At 40.7% G+C, this 12,486-nt stretch overlaps 1 protein-coding gene and 1 long non-coding RNA gene across 2 annotated transcripts; both read left to right on the top strand.

Annotated features, from left to right (window-relative positions):
- Positions 1–4,923: 4,923 nt before the first annotated feature.
- On the top strand, positions 4,924–7,009 carry LOC132184907 (uncharacterized). The gene is made up of 2 exons (XR_009440594.2): positions 4,924–5,745; positions 6,694–7,009. It is a non-coding gene; the product is annotated as an uncharacterized LOC132184907 (long non-coding RNA).
- A 1,841-nt stretch (positions 7,010–8,850) lies between these two features.
- On the top strand, positions 8,851–11,871 carry LOC132185745 (small ribosomal subunit protein eS7). The gene is made up of 6 exons (XM_059599520.2): positions 8,851–8,962; positions 9,854–9,937; positions 10,044–10,117; positions 10,213–10,336; positions 11,137–11,319; positions 11,543–11,871. Exons 2-6 carry the CDS (start codon positions 9,863–9,865, stop codon positions 11,660–11,662), a joined length of 576 nt encoding a protein of 191 aa, XP_059455503.1. The 5' UTR covers positions 8,851–8,962; positions 9,854–9,862; the 3' UTR covers positions 11,663–11,871.
- The last annotated feature ends 615 nt before the right edge of the window (positions 11,872–12,486 follow it).

The following is a 12,486-nucleotide window of genomic DNA, read 5'->3' as shown; positions in this document are numbered from 1 at the left end:
GGAAAACTAAAAGGTGATCATCCCACTCAGCTTGGTAGAGGTATACTCTGTACCTGTTTAAAAACAGTACTCCTTTATACAGCTAGTTAAAATGGTGTTAGGCAGCCAAAATATTTATCCTAATCTCCCAATTTCACAACGTAAAGGATCCCCCAGGAATGGTCCTTTTCCCAAACTTTTTCCACACAAAGAGAGAAACTCAAACACACAATGAGCACAAGGAATTTTAGAAACTAATAAACTTGTTTCATTGCAAGAAAGTGCAAGTACATAAGCAAAATACTAAAGTAAACAGCGGCCCAAAAATGGGTCCAAAACAAAAGCATTCACCTTCAGAGGCTCTTCACTATCAAGATCTACAAAAGTCGGATTCTCCTCAGCAAGGGGCTCTTCACCTTCAGCCGATGGGCGAGGAAGGAAAGCAGAAGGACAAGCGATCCTGAGAGCTCGATCCCTTACCGTAAACAAAGATTGTCGAACCTCATTGGGGATGTCCCGCCAACTCAACGTTTCAAGGTTCCTTGGCCCACACTCTCCATGCCAGAAACTTTGGCACGTCCTGAATCCGCTCCTAAAGACGCACCTCCAACTACTACGATTAGCCTCCGGAACACACCATAGCTCCTCTTGGAGAGCAAGGATTCAGCCATGCTGGAAACACAAACAAGCAAAAACTCATCTCTTTCTTCTACAGCGTCTTCTCTCACCCTTCGAACCACCAAGTCCTTTTGCCTGGCTCGATTGGCCTTCAGGGGCTCTTCTGCGGCGTCTTCTCTCACCCTTCGAACCACCAAGTCCTTCAGGGGCTCTTTACTATCAAGATCTACAAAAGTCGGATTCTCCTCAGCAAGGGGCTCTTCACCTTCAGCTGATGGGCAAGGAAGGAAAGCAGAAGGACAAGCGATCCTGAGAGCTCGATCCCTTGCCGTAAACAAAGATTGTCGAACCTCATTGGGGATGTCCCGCCAACTCAACGTTTCAAGGTTCCTTGGCCCAAACTCTCCATGCCAGAAACTTTGGCACGCCCTGAATCCGCTCCTAAAGACGCACCTCCAACTACTACGATTAGCCTCTGGAACACACCATAGCTCCTCTTGGAGAGCAAGGATTGCCATGCTAGAAACACAAACAAGCAAAAACTCGTCTCTTTCTTCTGCGGTGTCTTCTCTCACCCTTCGAACCACCAAGTCCTTTTGCCTGGCTCGATTGGCCTCATTACGAGCCTTGGTTTCAGCACGCCTTTGTGCAGCACAAGCTGCCCAGATTTCTGCTTTAGCTTCCAGCAATGTCACGTTGGCCGCATATCTCATAGATTGGGCATTCCTAGCCAACTCCTTAGCCATGTGAACCCTCTCTCGATAGAAAATCATTGAATTCTCAGCAGCAAGTGCTTGATTGCGGCTGACCACAGACTTGGCCTCAGCTTCACTGCAAACATTTTGTAGGGGGATACACTCGGTACATACGGTTTCCATGGACTGCTGCCTTTCTAGCTCCAACAATAGCTCACTGTTCTGTTCACGAAGTTGGGAGTTCCCCCTTAAAGCGGCCTCTAACCTCAACTCCAGCTCCGACACAATAGGCTGTCGAGAAGTGCTAGCCTTGTTAGAGGCCCTATGCCCCAGAGTCATTCTATAACACATGGCCACATCGTCTAAAACGGATTGTGCCAACGAAGAGCTGCAGGGTCCACCAGAACAGAGGTTGATGCTGGCCCCAACAAGCGGACTAAAGCTCCAAGTGGACCTTCAACATCAGAGTTCGCCCCAAGGGAAGGAAAACTCTCGAACACTTGGGGAGCAACAGCTTCTGGAAGACTCCCGAGGAGAACCTGCATTTCCTCCACATCTCCCAAGGGGGATCTTAGATTCGACATGGCCGTGTCGCCATCTTCAAAAGACTCCAACACTTTTGTATGAACAGACTCCGTACCAATAACGGTATCTTCCACAACCAATGGATCACCCTCAGGTTGGGACTGCATCTCCTCCATTACTGCCCCAACAGAATGTTCATCCTCAAAGGCAACACACGGAGTTAGCTGGGGCTGCATCTCCTCCATTGTAGCCCCAACAGATTGATCACCCTCAGGGGCCGCATGCAGAGGTGTAGGAGGCTGCATATCTCCCATTGCAGCCTCAACGGACTGATCATCTTCAGGGGCCGCTCTCAGAGCCAAAAACGGTTGCGCTTCTTTTGCAACCAACTCAGCAGATCCACCAGCAGGCTCGTGATCACCAAAGCTGCCTCATTCATCTAGGGACTCTCCACCTTCAGAAGACGAAATGTTTATGAAGGTTGGAAGACGAACCCCTTCACCGGGGCCAGGCGAAATAGTTTGGCTCGCTGTTGAAGAAGACGATGTTGAAAAAACCATACGCACCACAGGTTGGCCGGGTCACTGAATAGCCAAAGGCATCATCCAAATAGCCTCACCGACTCCAGCATCCATTGGAAGCGGACCAGGAGGAAACGGGGCAGACAGACCTCTTGAAGCAGAAGGCGGGTCCACTGGTCCACTAGCAGGAGAGTTCTTTGATCTCTCAGAAAAGGGCGAACCCCCTGCTCCGCTAGCAGAAGAACTCTCCGAATTATCAGAAGACGGACCCCCTGGTCCACCAACAAGAGCGTTAACAGAACCATCTGCCAAGGCACTGTCACTAGCAGAGCTAGATTTTATGACATGAACAACATTTTTAAAGGACCCCGGGAGCCTCTACAAAAACGCCTTCGTTTGAGGGGCCTCGCAACCGAATGATTCCTAGGGGAGATAAGGTCTGTGGCTACACCTTAATGGCCTTCCAGCGCCCCGGACCCAGCAGAAGTAGGACCATCAGGCGACTCAACCCTTCTCTCTTCCTTAGCAGCAGGAATTCCTGCCTCCACGTCCATAGCAGGGACCACAGGCTCCACGTCCCCCTCCACAGGACCCTCATCTTCAACCGGAGCCATATCTACTTCTAGAATCATGATCATGAAGCGAGCTTTCTCCCTGAAAAAATTGGGACGACGGCTAGGAATTTGGCCATTTGCAAGATGGCTAGGAATGGTCCCGGGGAAGAAACGTCCTGGAAACTTGGCGGCCCTATGTTCTCGATCTCTCCTCTGGTTTTCAGACAAACCTGCCAAATCTTTGTATCCAAGAGATTCCTCCATATGCTCGTCTCGAATCAACCAATCACCATGAGTCCAGATGTTACGTTGGGTATTACGATCTTTAGTCCAATTGATGGCCTTCTGAAAACGAATAAGCGTGGAGGTCGGTAGAACGGGCAAGTCTAGAACCCTAGGGGGTATCCTCCCCCATTGAGACCTCAATGGAAAATCATGAGCTTCACCTTCAAAAAACTCGAAACCCCGCGAAATGAAGAAAAACTTCTTCTTCTAATTCTTGACCCTGGAAATCCGGTAAGGAAGTTCGAACACCGCCCCTGCCTTCCGAGAGTGAAATTTCCATATGTCATCCGCTTCATCATTGGCCAGGAAGGCAATGTATAAGTAAAGGAACTCCCTCACCATGATCTGTGGGTGTCCCTGGTCTTTATGTAGCTCCGGCCAAAGGATGGCCATCCCTTTTAGAACTCGCTAACCGTTCAACGTAACTTGGAAAAGAGCCTAGTTTAAAATGTGTAAAATTTCCCTAACAACCCGAGGAACCGATAGCCTAAAACTGGCATCGAGTATCTGGAGCGATAAACAAATCTCCTCCCTATTTTTAGGACTGACGGCGCCTTCGCCGGCTTCAGGGACTCGAATTCGAACACCTTCAGGGAACTTATATTTCCCCTTGCAAACTTCTAGATCCGAAGCTTTTATAGGAGATCAAAGAGCAGCTCCGCTGAATTCCATCGCCAAAAACAGTGAGTAAGAAGGATCAAAAAAGATATTTGAAGGCAATAGAGGAAACCCTAGCTTTTAAGGCGTCCTCGCAATCAATGTTGCAACCCCCTTTGCCAAGTCTCGCGGCCGACTTAAAAGCGTCTCAAACGGAAAGCCGTTGGATGGAACGATCACACTAGCATGCATGCTAAAATTGGCCACGTGTTGCCAAAGAGTTCAAGCAACCATTGGAATAATTAAACCGAGCGTCTTGAATAGGACGACGGCAGAAAAGATGTACCATCCGCATGGATATGGGCAAACCCTAGGATGACACACGTCAACCACAGGTGACAGAAGACGTGCGCCGTACTTTGTCATTATGGCCACGATCATGTCCCTCAAAAGGCGTACCATGCCTCAAAATGTGGCATTAATAGATGCTAGGAAAAGGCGCCAAATAAAATTGAAGAAATGAGATTGGCGGAAAATTTGAAAAGGAAGGGGGCCCAAAAAAGACGAAGGCCATATTCTGCCACTGTGTGCCCAAGAAAAATGAAACCCCATTTATTCCCATTAGGCCACTATAGTGACCTAAGGGAATGGTGGGGTACTATTGATACAAAATATATCCTAAAGCCCAAACCAAAAGGCCCACTCTGAATAAGAGTCCCACAGCTCGCCAAAAAACCAAGGCACAAAGCCCAAGTCCTAGTAAATCCTGATACGATCGCCTAATCGTATCAGGTCCGCACTCAAGCATGCGGTTACACACCATACCGAAATGGTTGCATGCAGAATCACGTAACCCTATGATTAAGGGAGCATGATCACTCTCCAAACAACTCAATCTGGGAGTAAAAACCCAAATCAGAGAGCAACCAACTAAATCTCTCCTAAAAGGAGTCTAAGTACGCAATATCCTATATACGTAAATCTCCCATATTATCTCAAAGGATAATATCAGTTTTTAACCACTCCCACGAATCAAGGGAGTTAAGTGAGAGTCCCACTAGAGTTCACTCACTCATAGCCTCTATAAAAAGAAGAGCCACCTACAATACAGATACGTACTCACTCTCTTACTCTTATTATTCTCAGCTATTATTGCTCATTATTTTCCTTATTTTATTGCTCTTGTCATAATCAAACTCTCATTCAGGCATCGGAGGTGGCACAACCGCCACACCCCCTATCTCACGGTCTGTCACTACTGATCCTTTTTTGTTCTTAGCAGGCTTTGAATCAAGTTGCTATCAGGATTGATAACTGTCTCAACATTACCCATAAGATATAAAGCTCCCTTTAGCATACAAATTGATTAAATTGGTTAATAATGAGGGCATTTTGTGCGTTGGGATAGAGCCAAGTGCTCTTTTTATGTTTTCTACTCTTAATTTGTCAACCAAATCTATGTTGGGGTTCAGCAAAGCAATAGCAGCGATGGGGTTTAGCAACCAGTGAGTGGTGGGCAGCGGGGTTCAGCGGATTCTGGCTGTGGGGTGGGCCGCGTGGGCGTTGCTTTCTAGCTGAGCGGCAGCGGCAGTAGGTTCAGCTACGGCAGATCTAAAAGGGAATCATCTGAGAAGAAGAGAAAAAGAGAGAAAGAAAGGTGCGTGATGAGTTGAAATTTTAATTTTTAGTGGATTTGGATGTTATCTAGTGTTTTTGTTTTATTTTCTTAAGGTGAACTAGCTGAGGTGCCACAAACCTCATTGAACGACTCAACCCGCTCACAGTATAATCCAATAGCTCAACCGCCACCTTTCAAATATTAAACAAAACATTTCAGCCATTCATTCTATCCTTTATAAACACATTTTTATCCCAAACCCTAGGGTTTCTCAAATCCGTGAAGACAAAGCTTTAAGGTTTTTCACTCTTACTCTGAGCAGCGGATCTCTTGGACCCTCACTTCCCTTCCAGGTACGCCTCAAACCCATTTATCTGTAACGCACACTCTATCCACTAAATCATTTATTCTCTGTTTGGTTTCCAGAAAACTCCACGAAAATCTCTTATTATTATTTTTTTCTCAGTTCTCTCGTTTACGATCTTTTTCGTTATGCTGTTTGGTCTCAAGTCTTATTTTACTCTGTAATTGGGTTTCATGGGAAAAAAGAAAAAAAAAATGCATCTTTTTAATGGACACGATTGTTGTGGCTTTATATTTTGCTCTATTTGCTTTTAGAGAAAATGTTAGGAAGAAAATTGAATTGAAATATCAATCTTAGATTGTTGTCATCGTTTTGATCGTCATTTGAAAGAAAAAGATGCTCGTGTTTAATATAACGTAATACAACAGTGAATTGTAGTGGGAATTATTGTCTTCTACCTGATACAAGTATTTTCTCTATGATGATATAAAAATAAGATTATAATAGTCCTTTTGGTACGTTTTCTCTGGGGCAAGACGGTAGGAAAGGCGCCCCTGAACTAATGAGTTCGTAACGATTAAAGTCCTACTACAATATTGGGTTGTAATGGGTTTTGCAAAAAAAAAAAATTTAGTTTTTTTCTTGTGGCCGGTAATTGTCGAAATAGTGACCGGCTTAAGCATTGAATTCCATTAACGGGACATTGTTATCTATGAGGACCATGATGTATCCTATCTTTCTAGTAAGACAGCTTCACATTGAACTAGATAATCCCTTCCAATTGTTGTGACATACGATGATGAACTATGTCATCATTCCTGTAGGCTTTTTTTGATTTGGAAAATACCAACCAGGAGCTGAAAAGTGACCTGAAGGATCTTTACATAAACTCTGCCATGAAAGAATTTTACTAAGGATTTTACATGGTTGGTTGAAACTATTTGGTTCTTGGTTTTCTGCCTTTTAAGTGACTAGTCTTATTCCCTTTTTATTACAGTCAAGTTGATGTTTCTAGGAATCGGAAGGCTGTTGTCATTCATGTTCCCTACAGGTTGAGAAAAGGCTTCCGCAAGATTCATGTTAGGCTTGTGAGAGAGCTTGAGAAGAAGTTCAGTGGGAACTAGGAAGGTAATCAAAGACTGGTTTATTTTGGTTCTTACAATTTCTTTCTGGCCTTTTGGTCCAAAGTACATGCAATTGTGGAAGAAACTTCAATTCATAATGCTTTTCATCTGACAGTGTTTGAGAACTTTTTTGTCATTTTTTCTTGTACTCCCCTTGTAATTAATTTATCTTATCTGCCCTTTCTTCAATTACTCAGATGATTTAGTCATAAAATTTCTTCTTTTTATATTATATTAACTTGCCACTTGGTCTCCTTCATTCCAATTATGTGTAACCATTTCCAATTATGTGTAACCATTTCGTATTATTCTAAGTGAGTTATTTTATTTTCAATCTTAATAATATATTTCACATTCATGCTTTGTCCCTTACCCCTATTTTAATATATTTTTAATTTATGTCTTGGCCCTTGCCCATAATATTTTTCTGGCTCCGTCTCTACTTGTAAGGGTTTCAAAGATTCGAACCACCAGGTTGCACAAGTACGAAAATAATAAAGGGATTAAATTGGCTACAAATCTCATACACAAAATTATTTAAGCAAAATAATATAAGAGAAAAAAATAATAATTACTTGTATTTTTTTGTGTATGCATTTTGAGAAATGCTACAGATCCGGAATATTTTCCCAAACTTTCATTCCGGACTGACATGGCATAACTGTTTAAGAAAAAAAAAAATTAAGATGAGTGCTATACATCCTAAATTTTCTTCTAAAAGTTAGTTCCCAAATGATGTATTACCATCTCATGAGATTTATTATTTAGGGAAGTGTGTCACCAACTCATGAGATGGTGATACATTATTTGAGAACGAACTTTTGAGAAGAAAATTTGGAATGTATAGCATTTTTAAAAAATTAAACCTCTTTTCGTGTTGCATTGGATGTGGCAGACATGATAGATACAAAAATTCATTAAAAAAAAAAAAAGAATAGACACCATTCTCAAGCCACTTCTCTCCCATTTCACCCCAATTTTTTTGGGAATAAAATCCTCTCAAATCCATTATAAATTAGAGGGTATCCAGTTAATAGCTGTGCCACAAATATGTTATGTGTCCTTTCAATAAAAAAAATAAAAAATATATATTAATTAAAACTTTAAAAATAAATAATAATAAAAATAATAATAAAAAAAAAGATGGGTGGACTTGGGGTGGCTTCAGCCACGGTTGGATGGTCTGGGGTGGCCGAAGCCACCCCCTGGTCCAACTGTGGTGGCCGGACACCTCCGGCCACCTTTTTTTTTTTTTTTTTTAGTTTTTATTTATTTTTTAAGTTTTAATATATATATATATATATATTTTATTGAAAGGACATGTAATATATTTGTGGCGTTAAAGAAATCCTAGCCCACGGACGTGCTCCTCCCTCCCCCGAAAACATTCGGCCACAGCCCACCAATGACTCCACCACCGGCATATGAAAGCGCCACCCTCCATCTAGACCACCGAACGCCACCAGCTGCAACCCACCGAAATATTTGGCAAAGGAGCACACACTATCTCTCTGAGGATGAAGACAAGTATGTCCCATTTGAGCCTACTGGGAAGCACAAAGTTCCACCTTATCTTGGATGGACAACCTTATTAAACAGAGCCAGTGAGCTGTCGGCATATATAAATTCTGAGCTTCTATAAGTTGGAAACCCATAATTGCTATTGATCCATAAGTTGGAAACCCATAATTGCTATTGATGAACTGTTTGATGCCATAAAGTGGGCCGCAAAAAACAAGTGCATGATATAATTCGATTATAACCCGTTTATCTTATATATATTTTTTATAATAAAAATCATAGCGTTATAAAAAATAATTATATACATAGAATAAATAAGTACATGTTTATTTACGAGTTACTTATTTTACCGGCCCTATACTAGACCCATGCAGATCTCAGGCCGTGGGTCTGGAACAGACGTGGCATGAGCCACGTTAGTCTGGAACGAAAGCTTGGGAAAATATTCCGGATCCGTAACATTTCTCTCAACAAAAATATCCCAACATCCCAGCCGTTCATTCTATCTATTTTAACACATTTATATTCCAAATCCTAGGGTTTCTTGAATCCTCAAAGAAAACTTTGAAAGGGGTTTTCACTCTCAGCCGCAGTTCTCTTGGACCCTCGCTTCACCTGCAGGTTCGCCTCAAACCCATTTCTCCGAAGCGAACACTCTATCAGCTGAATCATTTAGTCTCTGTTTGGTTCCCGGTAAAATCTCTCATTATTTTTTTCCTCTGTTTACTCTTCTACGATCTTTTTGTTTTTATGCCGTTTGGTCTCAAGTATTATTTGACTCTGTAATTGGGTCTCGATGAAGATAAAAAAGGCTTCTTTCTAATGGACATTATTACTATGGCTTTATATATTGCTCTGTTTGCTTTCAGAGAAAATCTTAGGAAGAAAATTGAATTGAAATATCAATCTTAGATTGTTGCCATTGTTTGTGATTGTCGTTTGAAAGAACAGACGCCCTTGTTTATCATACCCAATATAAGTGTTTTCTCTATGATGATATGAAAGATAGGATTATAGTTCTTTTGGTCTGTTTTCTCTGGGGCGAGACGCTAGGGAAAGGGACCAATGTTACTGAACTAATGAGTGCGTGACATTTCAAGTCGTATGACAGTGTTGGGTTGTAATGGGTGTGAATCAATTCGGGGAGACCGATCTTAGTAGTAAGACTGCACCACATTATTCTCAACCCAATGCTTGTTGTTGGGGGCATGCTTTGTAGACAAAAAATTGTTTTCTTTTAAGTTGCATTATTGGTCGTAGGCAAATGATCTTTCTGAGTCATTAGTTTATGATAACGATTTGTGGTACTATAATTTTGTTTCTAATTTTCCTTCTAAGCCTGAGAAATATGATGTATTTAGTATGTTCGTTGGGGATTTATCCCAAAATAAGTTTATTCTAATGGTCCCTTTTATCGAATTTTTATCTTGGTTTATTTTCAACTTAATATATCTCCATAGTTGTACTAATTAAATCTCAGATATGCTTCTCATTCTTGTGTTGTTGTGCCAGTTTGTCAACATGTATACTTCAAGGAAGAAGATCCACAAAGATAAGGATGCTGAACCCACCGAGTTTGAAGAGTCCGTTGCTCAGGTAATTTTAGTAACTGTTATAAGACATTCCTGGGATTATTGCACTTGATAATCCCTTCCAGTTGTGACATTTGATGATCAAATGAACTATGTCATCATTCCTGCAGGCTTTCTTTGATTTGGAAAATACCAACCAGGAGCTGAAAAGTGACCTGAAGGATCTTTACATAAACTCTGCTGTGTAAGAATTTGACAACGGATTGTACATGGTTGAAACTATTTGGTTTTTGGCTTTCTGCCTTTGAAGTGGCTGGTCTTATTCCCTTTTTATTACAGTCAGGTTGATGTTTCTGGGAATCGGAAGGCGGTTGTCGTTCATGTTCCCTACAGGTTGAGGAAAGGCTTCCGCAAGATTCATGTTAGGCTTGTGAGAGAGCTTGAGAAGAAGTTCAGTGGGAAGGTAATCAAAAACTGGTATATTTTGGTTCTTGCAATTTCTTTCTGGCCTTTTGGTTCAAAGAATATGCAGTTGTGGAAGAAACTTCAATTCATAATGCTTTTCATCTGAGAACTTTTGTATCATTTTTTCTTGTACTCCCCTTGTAATTAAATCCTCTTATCTGCCCTTTCTTTGGTTACTCAGAAGAATTAGCCATAAAATTTCTTCTGTTTTTGTTTTTTTTTTTTAACTTGCCAATTGGCCTACTTCGTTCCAATTATGTGTAACCATTTCATATTATTCTAAGAGAGTTAGAGCATCCATATTGAGCTCTACAAATGAAAGTTACATTTGAAGAGAAACTCACTTTTGAAAATTTGAAGAGTCACTTTTAAATTGAATCAAATATCAAACTCACTATATCTTTCTCTACTTTAGTTAAATATTATTTTTTTTTTTTTTTTTTTATTCTTGGTAGATGAGAGAGAACGAAAATGAATATATAAGATTAAAAAACTAAATAACTTTCATTTTTTGGCACTTGGTATTTGGAGAGCCTTGTTAATCAAAGTTAAATTTGAAATAGAGTAGAGAGCTTGTTAAATGGTTTTTTTTTTGTAAGTTTTTTCAAATTTTTAAAGAAAAGCCAAATTTAAAGAGCTCAATAGAAATGCTCTTATTCTGAGACAATATAATTGATTAAAGTGATTGGGCTTTCTTTATTCCTCCTACCACAAAATATATGCATGTTTTCCTTTTTATATGTATCAGGGTTGATGGTGTTGATATCCTGTGATTTTATTCCCTTTAAAACCTTGTAGGATGTGGTCCTTATTGCTAGCCGGAGGATAGTGAGACCACCAAAGAAAGGTTCTGCTGCTCAACGGCCCCGCAGCCGCACACTCACAGCTGTTCATGAGGCAATGCTGGAGGATATTGTATTGCCTGCTGAAATTGTTGGGAAGCGTGTCAGATATAGAATTGATGGATCCAAGATAATGAAGGTAACCCCATTACAGCCCTATAACCAGGAAATTGCTTCTTTCAGGCTGAGTTTCTTGTTGGTTGTTTAAAGAAATTTGCAACTATTGATAATATGGTTTGGATTAGCATTTGCAAGTTTGGGATTTCAATGGAAAGCTTACAATCAGCTTGATGAGTATGCTGGTGGAATATTCTTTCTATTTACTTAAATAATTTATCCAACATGCATGCTCTTGTGGACAGGTTTTCTTAGACCCGAAGGAACGAAACAATACCGAGTACAAGCTGGATAGCTTTGCTGCCGTCTATAGGAAACTTTCTGGCAAAGATGTTGTGTTTGAGTACCCGGTAGCAGAGGCCTAGAGAAATTCCTCTCGAGACTTCTAGACATTATTCAAAGCTGTTGTGGGAACTTTCCAAATTTTTGTGCTGATGAGTTTGTTTAGAAGTGGGAAACCTTAATTGGATCTTGTTTTCCGCATTATGATACGATTTTATGTTCTGCGGTTTGATTTTGACCAATGTAGGATTTTGTTTATTTTAATTTAATCATACTTGAATTTGCAAGTTTACTCTGCGTGCACTAGTTTGTTCATGGAGACGCATCTGCATGTGGGCACCTGCATGTGTTGCTTTGGCTGAAGCTCATTTCCGTCCTGTTTTCACTGGAATTTGGTTACTTTGAGTATTTTGAGTATTCTCTTCAAAGCTTAATCTGTTGCCAAATTTTTCACTCATGAAAATCAGAGAACCACGTGTATCCGTGAAGACCGAACAAGATCCAAAAATATTATACTCCATAAGATAAAACACTACACAACAACGACAATTGTGATTTAACAACATAAGTAAAGTTTGCTTTTCTCCCCACTTTGCAAGCTTCCCAAAGCAACAAAGAGCTGAAGTGATTCCATGATGATTTGAGCAATATGCCAAGCAGAAATAAGAGGGATTATTGATTGATAATGACAACCAAAGAGTCCCTTTCCAAAATGAGACAAAAGTTGCCACATGAAAGTCACTAATTCTGATGCTATTTGAGCTGCTTTTGCTTCACCCACATTTACTTCCATGGAATTGATTTTTGTTGTACAAGCAGTCAATATTTTATTAATGACCAAAACTAGGACTTCATTATTTCAACATTAAAGTTGGCTTTTAACTTCATTATTTCAACATTAAAGTTG

Source organism: Corylus avellana, chromosome 7, assembly GCF_965113065.1.
Source record: "Corylus avellana chromosome 7, dhCorAvel1.hap1.2, whole genome shotgun sequence".
Taxonomy (NCBI): domain Eukaryota; kingdom Viridiplantae; phylum Streptophyta; class Magnoliopsida; order Fagales; family Betulaceae; genus Corylus; species Corylus avellana.
Note: the sequence above shows the minus strand (reverse complement) of the source record. Positions and strands in the feature narration are given on the sequence as shown.

What these genes read in the sequence shown, in the direction of transcription:
- LOC132185745 (XM_059599520.2), top strand. Translation starts at nt 9,863, where the DNA reads ATGTATACTTCAAGGAAGAAGATCCACAAAGATAAGGATGCTGAACCC. An exon ending in CTTTACATAAACTCTGCTGT is followed by an intron (nt 10,118 to 10,212) that starts GTAAGAATTTGA and finishes TTTTTATTACAG; the next exon opens with TCAGGTTGATGTTTCTGGGA. An exon ending in ATGGATCCAAGATAATGAAG is followed by an intron (nt 11,320 to 11,542) that starts GTAACCCCATTA and finishes TCTTGTGGACAG; the next exon opens with GTTTTCTTAGACCCGAAGGA.